Source organism: Canis aureus, chromosome 3 (genome assembly GCF_053574225.1).
Source record: "Canis aureus isolate CA01 chromosome 3, VMU_Caureus_v.1.0, whole genome shotgun sequence".
Lineage (NCBI taxonomy): Eukaryota > Metazoa > Chordata > Mammalia > Carnivora > Canidae > Canis > Canis aureus.
The window spans coordinates 71,146,718-71,161,718 of NC_135613.1; the positions used below are offsets into that span (position 1 = coordinate 71,146,718).

The following is a 15,001-nucleotide window of genomic DNA, read 5'->3' on the forward strand; positions in this document are numbered from 1 at the left end:
GAACGAACTTTCCTCTTACTGGATTCAACATGTGTCCATCCAATTCTCTTTGAAATTGCACTCATTTCTCTGTGTTTGCAGTCCTCTGCTTCCTCCAGTCAGCTTTTGCTTTTTTGTTCTTTTGGTCTCTGCTTCTTATCCACACTTTGATTCTCAATCTTTTCTCTCCTCTCTAGCTTGGAGAGTCATAGCACAATGAAGTAAAGGATAAATAGAGTATTGGCCGGCCACAATGGAAGAAGGAGTCTGTCAAGTTCTATTAAAACTTCCTTCCTTCCACCACCACTAGTTTCCCTCCCTTTTGTATTTTCTGCAGCTAATAGGAACCTGGTATCTTGACTGCAGATTTTTGGGGGTGGTGGGCAACAACCTAATTCTAAAGCTTCCAAAGAGGTGAAGCACCAAGAGTGCCCTAGATGGTTTATTAGTGACTCATATTAGAGCTGGAAGCAGACTGGTCATTCATAGCAGGATATTTAGTTCTGATCAAGTTGTTTCAAGTGAAATAAAAGTGTATGCAATGTCAACTTTCAGGCAGTGTAATACCGGATTTAAATTACATATTTTGAAGCACTTTTCTATGCATCAAATCACTTTTAGCAGTATTACTTAACCTCACAACTTCAAGGTTTATCTGTGGGGGAAAGACAAGATACACACACATAATAGTTATCCACTCTAGCAGCACACCATTTTAGAAGATTCCCATAGTCACTGATATTGAAAGGAAACTGAGAAAACATTTGTGTATTGAACACAGTTCTGGGGGAAAAAAGACCTATTATGTTTTCTAGATTCCCAAGTCACTGAAAATTAGGATTATCCTACATAAATTATTCAGCAAGATGAACTCTCCTAACCAATTTAGTAGTACACCAAAGCTTTAAAGCAAGAGAAATTTCTGGGGAAGCTCTTTGATGAGCATGGCTCCACTACACGATAATGAAATTCACAAAGATGCACCAATAGCCAATATATAGACAAGCAAGAGTTTTAATTTGGTTAATGCACTTTTATTCATTACTGGGCCTCAGTAAAAACCTGGTATCCAACTTATGGATGCATCACTTAATTACTTGTGCTTCACTTTTCAAAATGAGAAGTACTTAAATTGTCTATCAGTACCTTCATGTAGAATAGCACCACGATTCCTTGAGTGATAGAATGTCAATGTGAGAACTGGCATCATGCTGTTGCAATAAAACAGTTAAAGTCATCAGGCCAAACACTCATTACAAGATTATTTATAACATGTATTTTAAATGCTTTCATTTCTCTTAATCTGGATTTTCATACTTGAGGACAAATTTAATTTCTCACATTGCTGACATATTTGTTATAGACATGCCTCCAACCCACTTAAAGTATTTGCTGGTCATGCTTGCTTGGTAAAACGTCAAGCAGAAGTAAGCATGTATGATAACTAGAGCCTAAGTAATTTTTTGACAACGTCATTTTCTCTGCAAAAAGCACCTTGAAAAGGGAAAATGTCCCAGGTGGCCAGATTGTGCAAATCAGAAAATATGTTTCTTGTACGGCACTACCTTCTATTGTAGGAAGGCCAAGAAAGCAGTTACTCTTTTTCCAATGAGACAAGATGGCAAAAAACATATACACAAAGGAATAAAGTCCAAAAACATTTTAAGTGGATTTCCAACTATTTAAGCTAAAAAAAAAAAAAAAATGCTGAGGCCCAGTTACTAGCATCACCCAATGCCAAGGCTGATGCTGACCTTTGTGTTCTTCAGGAACTGAAGACCAGCAAGGTGCTAAGTATCCAGCTTCTTTCTGTTCTAGCATCGCACCCAAATCTTGAAGTTTGTGTAAGGTGAGCCTTTTAATCAATGAGGAGAAAACTTTCAAGAAAAGTCACTGGAATTTATAGACTTAAAAATTTAAGTGTATTTACCCTTTAAGATAGTCCTCTTGAAAGCCCATATACTTCTCCAAGTAATGCTGCTGTTCCTCCTACTGTGTGAGCTACCCCCTTTTTGACCCTTCCTTTCCATGACAGTCACTGGATCACATTCCCACTCCTACACATAGTGGGAGCTACACATAGATTTTCTTTGTTTCTTTTTCTTTCTTTTCTTTTTTTTTAGAAGCCCTAAGTGCGATGTCCACCTTAATAAAGTGATTCCAAATGATTCTGGGCTGGTTTAAAATAAATCCAATTATCCCGAAGAATGAAGATCTGCTACTGTTGGAAAGATTCAAATAACTCAAATTCATAAAGAGAAACAGAAAAAAAAGGTTTTGCTCAGTGGGCAACCTCCATGAAATAAGTCTGTGTGACCTTCTCCCATGATTACTATAAAAAAAAAACACAAAGAATGTGTATTTTTAAACCCACAAGAAGGTTTTTATTAACAGGTGACAGTTTTAAACATCATAACAGAAGGTTTTCAATACTCTGGAGCCAAACATTGTGTGATAAGGTGAAAAAATCCAACTGTTTTCTAGAACTAAGCTTTGGGAAACCCATGGTTGAAATTCAGACATGAGAAGGGGTAAGTCGTAAACAACAGTAAATGCACTCATATAAACAGAAAGTGAAACCATTGTTCAATTGAAATCTCTGTTTTCAATTACTAAATATGTTACAAAGCATTTAAATGAACACCATGAAAGATAATCTGCATTCAATACAAAGCTGACCCTTGGGGCCCCTGGGAAAATATTAGATTTTTAGGGGGAATTCATTAACCTGACCTATTCCACTGTTCATGCCTGGATATTTTTGTAGCAAGGTGCTGGTGTCCACGGCACCAAAAGCTTGTTAGGAGTTTGCACTATTCCTTTTATCACTAACTTTTATAAAAATATACCCACTCCACATGATATAAATGCTAACATATCAATGTCTTCCTTTTCAAATGAGTTTCATTCATTCATTCTTCTATTTATTCAATCAACAGATATTGAGGCACAGTGCCAGATGTAAATATGGTTTAAGTTATCTATATAGACAATGAGCATTCAATTAAGCTGCATGTTATACAAAAGGTAGAGATTTGCTTCCACAACCTGGCAAGAAAAATTTAAGCAAAGCGTAAACTGTATTCACAGTTCAGAATTAAATCAGAAATACTCTGCTGAAACCAATAATTTTGGGTTTCAATTTTCTTTTATCTTCTTTATTCTTACGCCAGCTATAAATCATATCACTACCCATTCATTCTTCTAAGACACGGGAACATTTAAGTGAAGGTTCTGTTTATTCTTTCTCCAAACCAGTGACTAAATTTAAATAAAATGTTCTTGGGGTTAAAGAAACATGCCATTTCTTTTAAAGTTGTCAACCCTCTAAAAAGTTAAAAAAAGGAAAAGCAAAAGAAGGATTGTCAATGCATCATTTTAAACATACAGATTAGCTTTAACCCATAGGCTTTTCAGTATACAACCTAAGAATTCTGTCAAACTAAAAAAATAAAAGAGTAGGTGAATCGGGGCGGGGGGAGGGGATCATGAAATCTCTGTGCTTTCTAAAATAGTTCATTTTCTTTGAGCTAGACAGTTATGCCAATTCAATCAACCAAAGAGGTTTAATAAAGGATTCCAATCAGTTCTTTTTTTTTCTTTTTTTAACTTTTTGTCAATTAAGAAACAGGAATTCAATGCTTATACATTACAAAGAAGTGGAATCAGGGATCCAGGAATACCAAGCTCATGTGAGCTTCCCAGCTACCAGAGTTGGCACCATGGACCACGAGCCAATATTAGCTCTGGTTCTCCCCTCCGGTAGTATGACTGGAGGCAAGCCACTCAATTTCTCTCACCTTCCAAACTCCCATCTGTAAATGGAGATAAAAATAGTATCTATCTCCAACTATTGCTTTGAGGTTTAGTGAGCACTTTCTATGAGAACAGTATGGTGCAGGATTCTAGTGATACTCTGCAGAACCTAGCCTTAAGTTTACAAACACAGCTAAGGGAGGGAAATAAATGCTGATACAGTTGCTTTTGGTGGCTGTTGTTATTGTCTAGTACTTGGAGTGAGAGCATTAATGGAGGGTTAAAACAAAACAAAAAACAAGACAGCTTAGTATTGATAAATTCAATACTCAAGACACCTGAAGTTTCTTTTCTCTCTAAACGTTTATTTTGAATTCCTTTAAGGCAAAACATGAGAAGAATCACATATGCACAATGGGGAAAGGCAAAGGAGAAAACATTCAAAATGAAAAAGCTAAGATGTATGCCCCAGGAACTCCATGGTTAGTTGAAGATCATGCCAGAGAAAAGAACGAATTCCCACATCTGGACCCATGGTGAAGCATTCCATATAATCATGGTTTCTTTCTTAAATTTTATTGATGACAATGTTCTAGAAGTTTTATAGTATCTGCCCTCCCAAACAGAATAAAATGAAAAGAATTTCACCTGTATTGCTCATTCGGGTCACACAGGCATCTTCCTCAGGGACATCAGTGAACTTTTCATACTACTTGAGGCTCCTTGATCCTGTACCTTTGATTCCAACCCCTCTACTCTGTACCTGTCAAACCTCAAGTTTTCTGCCTCGAATGTGTGGGGGGTTGGAGAAAAGAGAACTAAGAAAAGAAACCTGTACAGATTCTATAGGATTATAAAATTAAGAAATAATTTGGTTTTGATAAAACCCTGGGGGCTTCTGAGTCATCTGCCTAAATTTTGAAGCAAATACTCAGACATATTTTATGGCAGCTCAAGAGACCTTTTTCCTACTCTTCAGGTATGTTCTCGGTAGCTGAGGTTATCTGATACATTGCCTCCAAATAAGTGAGGTGGGATTGCAGTGGCCACCTCACCAGCTCTTGGAAAAACTACAAAGTACTCCCTTCAATAAAAGGTTTGGCGGTGGGGGGAGGGGGGGGGAGATTCCTTGAACACATTTCAGTTTCTGACCTAGAAATCTACTCTTTAAAATGAAAGAAAAAAATAAAAATAAAATGAAAGAAAAGGGATATTGTAGGTAACACAAAAAGTCTGTGGCATCTTATCATTTTGCTGTGCTTTGAGCAAGCTTTCAGAACCATCTGATAGCAGGGGATTCTATTAGTTACATGCATTATACGCTGGAAAAACAAACAAGTGCCACTTTACATAGTTGAACCAATTCATGATATGACACCTCTATAAAGCAGGGAGAAAGATGATCTTATTATAGCCTGTTTTCCATGACTGTGTAGAACGACACCCAACTTTCCCTAAGCCCTATTCACAGTGATGGAGGATGCCGCCCAATGCTTTCTGTGGAACCAGTTTTATTTAAAAGCATGATGGGGTAAAACAACAACAAATAGGTAATAGAAATTTTAAATATTTAGTCAAAGAACACCTCTAAAGGAAAGAACAAACCATAATCATCATCATCATCTGTTAGGCTAACATTTGTCAGGAGCTTACTAAGTGAGCCAGTGGGCTAAAGCCTCTCGCTCAGTCCTCACAGCGGCACTGGTGAAGGACATCCCATTACCATTTCAGTTTCCCAGAGGAGTGAAGAGGCTCAGGGTGGGTAAGGAGGTGGCCAGTGAGTTCAGACCCATCTCACAGGAGAAAATCCCCCCCTTACCTCATGAAAAGTTTCTCTTTTCACAATGAGGTAAATAGGCCAACAGTTTCATCATTTTAGACCCATATCCCTGGTGTGTATTTTCTCTTGATTTTTAAGATTAAATAATCAGATGAGCAGAGAATGGTCAACGAAAAGATGCCCTATTTACAGAAAACACAACAGCTTTTCCAAACTTTGAGGGTGTGTCTTCAGATTAGTTTACACCTACTGGCACAAGTAGGGAAATATTATCCCTACTAAAAAGAAAGATTTTTTTAAAAAGATTTCATTTATTTACTTTAGAGAGTGCACAGGAATGAGCAGGTAGGGGAAGAAAGAGAGGGAGAAGCAGACACCCTAGTAAGCAGGGAGCCCAACGTGGAGCTCAATCTCAAGACCTTGAGATATGAGCTGAGCCGAGGGCAGTTGCACAGCCGACTGAGCCCACCTAGGCATCCCTAAGATATATTTTTGTCCTTTAATTCATTCAAAAACCATTTACAGAGGAGATGTGTTATGCAAACTTGAATAGAATATGTTCCCTAACCTGCAAAAAGCACATAGTCTAGAATGGAAGACAAAATGGAAACAATGAATTATAGAACCATGGGACAACACAGTGACAGCCACACCAGATGCTCTAAGAAGTGAGCAAGGTAAGGTGGTAATTGGTTAACTGTCAGGAAAAAACATTGTTTCTTGCTCCAATGCTACTTCATTTAAATTTTAAGACTCTGGGTTTTGGTTACTCCACATTAAAATGCCCTAGACATTAAGCACATTCACAAGACATTGAAAACAGATTAATATTACTATGGGATAGGTGTATTTTCTCCCCACCATCTTTAGCAAGCAAATGAATACTCAAGCATCTCATGTTTTGATCACTGGAGGACCGAGTGCTACATAAAAAATGTATGAATAAAAAAATAAAATGTATGAATCCATTAATAGTAGTCTCAATATAGTTGAAATCACAGGACAGGGATTATAGTGAATCACATTCAGAAAAACACTTCAAAAAATACCTACTCTGACTTTATCTAGTATCAATACTATAGCAACAAGATCAGAGAATAGTGTATTTAAAAAATGAAACTACCTTCTACATAAAGAGTACCTACTGACTGTGGCTTAGACTATGTGTAACTTATTTCTTGCCCCTCTTTCACCAAAAGTCAAACCAAAGGTGGTTTGTGTCTGCACAAAACAAAAATTGTCTGGTTGTACTAATACAAAGTCAGATGACTATCACTTAAATCCTATCTTAACAATAGCACTAATTGTGCAGTAAGAACACTACCAACCTTTTGCTCATGGTAAAGTAGAAGGGGACCAAATTCAGCCTAAACACATGTTTAGAGGTCTCAAAGACCTAGACACAGCTTATTCGAAAGCATCAGGAGATGTTGGGAGTCTCATTTCTCTAAACAGTGTGAGCAGAAAATCAGACATTGCCTCTAAAATTGAATCAAGGTAGGGGAGAGTATGCCGTGGGTCCTTGGAGGAAATATGCTAGAAGAACCAAAAGCAGTAAGACTGGCAGCAATTTCTCATGTCAACTCAAGAACAGTTTCCAAACAAAGATCCTGAATGGAAACCCAATTTTACATTAGGCCGTGACCATCTGTATATATTATATGATAATATTTGCCGAAAATAGTGATTATGCTTTCTGGATTTTCCTGAGTAACGATTAGCATGTCAGCAGTATGTACAGTATCTTCCCAAAAGAACAGAATAGAATTATAAACATACCAAAATGTCCCTATCCCACCATGCTTCCTAAAGAAGGGAGGGAAGAAAAAAGAAAAAGGAAATGAAGCAAGCAAGAGTTCCAATATTTAAATGTTGGAAAATGGCAGGTATTCGTCAGAAAGACTGACATGACAATTTCACAGTGTAAAAATGCATGTGTACAAAGTACAGAGCTCTTGATGTTAACCAAAGGAGGTAAGCCAGTTGTTAGAAACATCTTTATAAATAGCTTGGGCCCTAAGAAACTAAAGGGGGAAATGATCATTGTAAATAGTATTAGCTTTCATCTAAAGTCTAAAATTAACTGTGGGACTTGTCAAAACAAAGCTGCCAGGCAGCAGACTGGTTAGGAAAAGCCTACGGTCCAAGAAATTGCGATCTTTTTTCTTGCAGCCTGGTACTGGGCTGGCCTGCCACTCTGCATTTCCCAGCCTCCCCTACAGCTAGTTGACCAGCTGGCCAAGCTCCTTCCAGAGTGAGAAGTGACACGTGCCAATCCTAGCTTGGTGCGTGAAGAGCAGGCTGTTCCTCCTCCACTTTCTCTTTCCCCCTTCCAAGGAGCTGAAATTGTAGGACCGCCAGGATTCTAGAAGCTACATGTGGAAGGTAGCAGAGCCACCATTAGCCTATGTCACTGGAGCCAGGCTATCCACTGACCTGGAACACCCACCCTAGACTATTAAATAAATTTCTAAATGTTCCACTTACTGCAAATTTTAAGCTTTCTAGCCTCTCTGATATGGTCTCAGAATTACTAATAAAGATTCAAGAGTATGGGTAACAATATTATGGATAATGTCTTTAACTGACTGATCATGGAATGATCAGTTTATCTATATGATCAACCAAGTGAGTCCACTGAACCCAGGATACCCCCACAAACACCACCACTACCCTCAGCTGGTTTTGAACCTGTAAGCACAGGGAAGGGCAGGAATAGAAGCCATTCTCCTCTGGATTCCCTAATCAAAAGTCATCGGTAAATACTGTGGAAAGGTAAGTGGTTGAACACTGGGGAGAAAAGCATTGTCAGGAACCACTAAGTAATTAAGTTAATGAGCTCAGGTCCCTATTATGCATCAACATAGTCACTTTTCTTTCTCATCCCCAGTAAATTATTTCTTCTATGAATGTAAAAAGTTCACACACACAAAGTAATTGCCCTGCCCTTCAACTTCAAAGGACATGCCTCACTATAATTGATACAAGTGAGCCTTACTAATTTCCAAGAAACATGAGCAGGGTAGACAAGTGAGTAGTCAGAGTCAAGAGTATAAGACTACAGTATGATCATGCGGCAAGTGTTCATTCCCCACTCATCTATGAAAGATTTGTTTTAAGTGCCTCCCAGGTACTCTGCTGGATGCCATGGATATGGTAGCAAACGCAGGGTACATGGGTACATAATTCCTGTGCTTAGGAACTATTATCATTGGGCTTCCTGGAGCCAGCTTGTATGACAGACACAGCACCAGGGGAAGAGAACAGTCATAAAAACAGCCATCTAGCAGTCATCCACAAACCCTGCCAGAAGTGCTAAAATACAGACTGTAAGCAGGGTTTCCTTTCAGTGCTGAAATACAGACTGTAAGGAGGCAAAGTGACCAGACAGAAACAAATAACGCTCAAGCTAAATCAATTTTGCCCGTGACATATTGGCATCCAGAACAAATGGTCACTTTGAGTGAAAACTTGTTTCGTAAATTAGGGGAGGAAGTTCACAAAACATTAAAAAATTCCAACCAAGCAACTGGGATGTAACTTGTGACCAGGTTCTGAGCGGACACGTGAAACAGTTTAATTTTGGTTCAGCTCTCAGCAGTGCCGGGCATCTGCAAGAGAAACAGATGCCCTGAATCATTTTAGAATGCGTTCCTGTCAGAAATGTCCTTTGTGACACTCAAATCAATTTCCTCCGCCCTTACTAACTGTTCCACCAAAAGAAAAAGGGGGGAGGAGGAGGGAAGGAAAAAAAAGATTCTTTTAATCGAGTGTCTTCCCACTGAGGCAAAATTAAACCCAAACCTATTAAACAGTCCAAATTTATGTTCAATTTTTATAATTAGTGTTGCTTTGATAGAAAGCACGGTGACAGGACGGGATGGGACACGATCCATTTTCATTGTAGAGAAGCCTCAAGTTTTTGACTTGTCCTGGGGAAAGGAGGAAAACCCGTAAGAGCAGTAAAGGGGGTTGGGTGGGGGAGTGAGACTCTGTCATCTAAACTAGCTCAGAAAAGTACATGGAAAGGGATTCTCTTTTACTTGGGAATTTCAACTACCTACCCAAACTCAAAATCAGTCTTCACTCCCCTCTCCTTGCAGACTGTCAAACTCACATGGTCACCTCTCCTTGGGGTCTTGGGGTCTGCAGTGCCTCTCTGAATACACTTTATGAGACAAGGGCCTGGAGAGTTGGCTTGGAAATTCAATTAAACTCAAGTCTCATATGTTTAGCCAAAAGAATAAATAATCAATCAAAACGCCACCAAACAAAAATGGAACACATACTGAATGTCTAAATACTGCAGTGTGTCACCTCTTTCCCTACCTTGAGCCACACTAATTAAAGACAATTCTTTTTTTTTTCTTTCCTATTTTAGTTCTCTTGACCTATCATAAAAGCCTACACTCCAGCTAAAAAGAGAAGAAGTAATAATACAATACCATGCAACTTTCATTAGGTTGGAGGATGCTTTCTAGCACACATCTCCTTACCTGCTTCCCAATGTTTATATAATGCAAAGCCATTAAAGGTCCCCCTGCACTTAGGCATTCTATGAAGAGAAAGCCTGTAAAGTCACATCTCACCAGAATCCAAATAATTTTGCCAACTATGGCCATGCCCAGAATAAACTTAATCTTCTAAGGGAAGCTGTCATACATTGGACTGAGATAGATATACATATAAATGTTCAAATATGTAAGATTTTCCAAGTTATTTGGCTTTTAGGGACTCATCTCCACCATTTGAGGCCAGCAAGCTAACTTGTATCCTTGAATATCTGATCACAATGAAATTCGCTAGAAAAACCTCCACAGTAACTTATCTCTGGATAATGAGAAAGGGAGTCCATCTTGGAAGAGTCCATGACTCCATAGATAAAGGAGGCACCCCAACATCAGAACAAGGCTGTTGTTCACACCTGAGCCAGTTGACGCTTTACATTCTCTTCAACAGCCAAGGAAGGGAGAAGGAAGAGGGAGAGGTTTGGACCATGGTGTGTCCTAGTTCTGAGACAGAATGCCCATTCCTTCAATCTGGCACCTCCTCTTGCTATAAAGCCAAGAGGAGACGTGCATCATAAGGAGCATTAAGCAAATGCAGAGGATCTTACCCAGACACATATAACAACAAACTCACCCTGCAATGGTAGTGCTGCCCTGAATGGCCATTTTGAGTTGAAACCTAGAAAACTGTTATGTCCCTTTGGTGACCCAGGAGGTCATATCGGGTTGACCCTGATAGAATGACACAAACTCCAGAATCTATCCTTAAGGTCCCTAAGAGAAGATTTAGCATATTGGACATGGAAAAAAGTCATACTGGGCATGGAGAGAATCCTTGGAAATGTTCTGCTAACATCGTTTACAAGAACAAAACTGACGATATGTCAAGATAAAGCGAGAGAAAATGCCACATGCTACACTAACTTCCCAGACAGCAAAGTTAATGAGTTGCAGATCACGAGCACCTCAATGTAAAACCACAGTGTGTGCATGTTATGAAATTACTCTACAAAAGATTACTTAAGCAAATTTACAATGAAAAACAACATCAAAACACCAAGGAAGTGGAATGAATATAAATACGAAGCACACTTAAACACCTAGGATGTCTTATTTTAAGAAGGAAAAAAAAAAAAAGATCTTCAACCTTCAACAATGACTTTTTCAAACTACAAAGCAAGATCAAATACACATCCAGATTGTCTTTGTAACAATATATATTTTACACAAGCAAATAAGCCCAACCACAGAAAATTGATCTTCAATTGCCCTGCAGCCAAGCAGACAGCGTGCAAAAATCCATCCGTGGGCACTCTTCAAAGGGTCCAAGTGAAAACACAACACCTGGAGATGAACAAGAAAAATTTAAATGGGGCCTGTGGGTCTCCAAAGAGCAGTTTTTAACTGGCCCATAAGCTAATAAGAGCGGATATAAACTGTGAACAACCAATGCCCTATCAGGAGGAACATTTATCACACTAACACGCCCGTAAAGTGGAGAGGGCTCATCCACATGCTCTCTGCAGTTTCTATTAGAATGTTAATTGTTCAAACTGAAGAAAAGGAGACATAAGGAATGGCTTTTCCCATCATGTGTTAAGTTGATTTTTGTTCCTCTGACCAGCTCCCAAGGGGCAGGAGGCTAATGACTATTCTTCATCATCAACTGCAAAGGATATTTACATCCATCCTGTAACCATGACAGCTGTGTCACTAATTCCCTAACTGCCTCCACAACGTGAACCAATCATCTGGCATGAAGCTGCAAGATGGAGTGCCCTGCAGTCATTATTCACCAAGCACTTTCATTAACAAACTGCCCTTAATTACAGCGGTAATTGCAAAATTATTTCATAGCAGCAATTATTTTTCTCAGCCAATCCAGGCTATTTAAGTAGGACATTGCCTATGAAAATGGCAAAAGGCCAAGTAATCTATGACCAAAGATATGTTTTAATTGTACTACAAACTTAGTTTCAAAATATTGCATCAGAGGGCTTTGAAATTATATTACACATCCCATTACGTACTCCATACACACACTCCCACAAATAAAGCTAGGCTTCTCTACTTCTTCAATTTGAAAGCAAAATGCATTTGTAACATACACATTAAGTACCTAAACTAATACTATTGTCTAGCAAAATAAAAATAGTGAGTTTCTAGATCTACACCTGTATTTTGAGACTTGCCAAACACACTAACCCATCTATTAGACATCAACTCCAACCCACATCCCACACCCAGCTACGAGATAAGAAGTGCTGGTATACCTATCTACTCGTTGGCTTCATAAAGCAAGTCATATAGAAGTTTCCAGCAATCACACCTTGATTTTTGGATTATAGGCTGAAATACATCTATGCTTATTAGTTTCCTCATGTTTCAACTTGAGAATTCTTCAACATTTATCCTGAAGATGAAACTATAGTCACAATGTCCTATTTGGGGTTTTCAGAGAAGTCAGAGAACAAGAAATATGTGGAGATGAGGGAGATGTGGTTGAGTCAAAATAAAGCTGTGAACACCACAGTCCGACTACAGGAACACTTGAATACTATTCTAAGGAGTTTGGATATGATCTGGTAGATGGTAAAGGTCTGTTGAAGGCAAGGGATCAAGACAGCGTGAGTTCAAAGAGCAGCAATGAACCTGGAACAACAAGGTAGGGAAATCCACCGTTTTCCAGGTAGAATCTGACTTGGTGATTGTGGGGTACAGACAATAATAAAGCTATTCAGAGACTGCTCTGAGGTTTCCAGCCTGGAAGAAGACACAGATGGTGCTAGAGAATGCAATAAAGATCAGTAATACATTTGAACATTTTAAGCTTTAGGTATCTATAGGATATCGACCTAGAGATATTCAAGGAAGTAGCTAGAAAGCATAATTAACATTTACTGCTTATTATACGCTAGGCACAGTGCTAAATGCATTAGATATATAAGCTCACTTGATACTCAAAACAGTGAGATCTATGGATTAGATCCTATTTTTACAACCATTTTTAAAGACAAGGAAGCTGAGGCTCAACGGTATTAAATTGCTCAAGGTCACGATGGCAGAAAATGCTAGATGCTTAGCAAATATTCACTCTTCCCTTTGCCCTTGGTAACAGAACGCTTCTTTTTTAGCTGTCCAGGGTAAAGATAACATTTCCTACCTCCCTCACATCTAGGTCATGCGCTGTAAGTGGAAGTGTCATGTGGGATGAGGGGGAATAAAACAACACAAACAACAACAACTTGTGCTGCTGGGAGGAGCTCTTGTCTTTCCTGGTGTCCAAGAGGCAGCCATACCATCTGGAACTCCAGCAATCACCTCCCACCCTGACCTCCTGACTTCCGGGGCAGAAGTCACCAACTGGGGATGGTGAAGGAGAAAGAGAGAAGGAAGCGGAGTTCCTCAAGATTTGGATGTAGACTCTGAATTGTCTGCCAGACTCTGTGACTTCTTGTAGGTGACAAACTAGTGTTTAAACCACTATTTTGGGGGTCTCTTTGTGAGTCAAATGGAAATTCCGAAATGAATTTGAAGGCACTTCATCCTGATTCTAATTCCTATGCTCAAAACAAAAGGGCTAAATGAATCAGGAGAGACTAAGACTGCAAGTACAGATTGTGAATTACCAGCGCATGCTCATCTTGGCAGATACTGTTATTTTCTCTAACACAAAACTTCCAAAATACTCAGGCTCAGTGCAAAAGGAAAGTTATAGCATCAAATAAACAATGTAATGATAGGAAATTAACACATTACCAAGTTTAGGGAAGTAAAATCAGTAATTCTAACATACCTAAAATCATCAGGCACGAGGTTATCTTCCTGTGGAGGTCTTATTTGGGGGTCCTGTAGGCTATTTTTATTAAACAGAGCTACAAAAGTAATGGCAAGTTACCTACATACTGAATAAATGAGAAATAACCTAGTTCCTTCTTTCCTGAATTTTAATTAGATGAATGTCAAGTTCTGTAAAGAAACAAAATACAGATGATTTCGCAATAAAGTAGGTTTCCATATAAAAATAATCTGCAACTTCTTCTTTCAAAATCATTAATAATTTATAGGCTACAATCAGTTGTAATGTTAGATTTTCTAGGCAGGTAAATGTTTATAGATATTTCCCTATATTACACACTAGTGAATATTAACTGAAAGGTTAATAATCTGTTGATCCTACAAGAAGAACTACAAAATTAGCATTTGTGCCTTCCCCAAGTAGAACATCCAAAAGGATGATGCAATTAGGGGGCTCTGTGATGACAACATCCTTAACAGTCAGAGGAAATTGTTTCTTTACATCACTGAGGAAGAAATTTGACATAAACTACAGACCTTTCCAAAGAGAAATTATAGTCTCTTGTTAAAATATTATTTTTGAGGTTCATTATTTAACTAGAATTCCAAATCTTGTCTTTGTAGCAAGGAGATGAGATAAATGGATTATTCTATCTCAAGCAATATTTTAAAATATCCACATAGTTCATACTTTTAACAACATTATGGCCAGTAAGTGAATGTATTTCATCTTGATGATTTCATATATTGCATTAATGCGAAAAATCGAGGCATATTATCTTAGGATCTAAAATATTGTGTAATTACAAGTTTTATGCCAGCTTTCAAGTAATTCCATTTTTCAAAGATAGTAAAGGGAGAAGAATCTGAGCTAGATAGCCTCTCCCTTAACAATGAGAGAAAGTAATTCAACTTAACAATTTTGGTGTTCTCCCTGAAATGCTGTGTGGTGATGGTGAGCAGCACTGGATTAATTCCATATTCTCTCTGCTTGTATATGTTTTTAACATCCTCTGGAGTCAATATGCTAACAGTAAGCACATAGTATCTGGAGAAAAATGCCTACTGTTGGACACTCTCTAGGTTCTCCCTAGTGACTAAAAGCAAACATAATAAAACAATCTGCCATAAATTGCATGCTTCTCCATTTACCTATTCTTCTCCGAGCACTTTAAAACAT

At 38.4% G+C, this 15,001-nt stretch overlaps 1 protein-coding gene across 17 annotated transcripts in view; it reads right to left on the reverse strand.

The window, feature by feature from the left end:
* Positions 1-15,001, reverse strand: part of CADM1 (cell adhesion molecule 1) — a 324,893-nt gene that overhangs the window by 127,557 nt on the left and 182,335 nt on the right. Inside the window, exon 1 of one of the 17 annotated variants that reach the window (XM_077893618.1) lies at positions 1,126-1,190. The exons of the other annotated variants lie outside the window; for them this stretch is intronic. Within the exon in view, the coding sequence (XP_077749744.1) occupies positions 1,126-1,189 (64 nt within the window). The 5' untranslated portion in view covers position 1,190. Of the gene's footprint in view, positions 1-1,125; positions 1,191-15,001 lie in introns of those variants that run through there. 17 annotated transcript variants of the gene reach the window in all.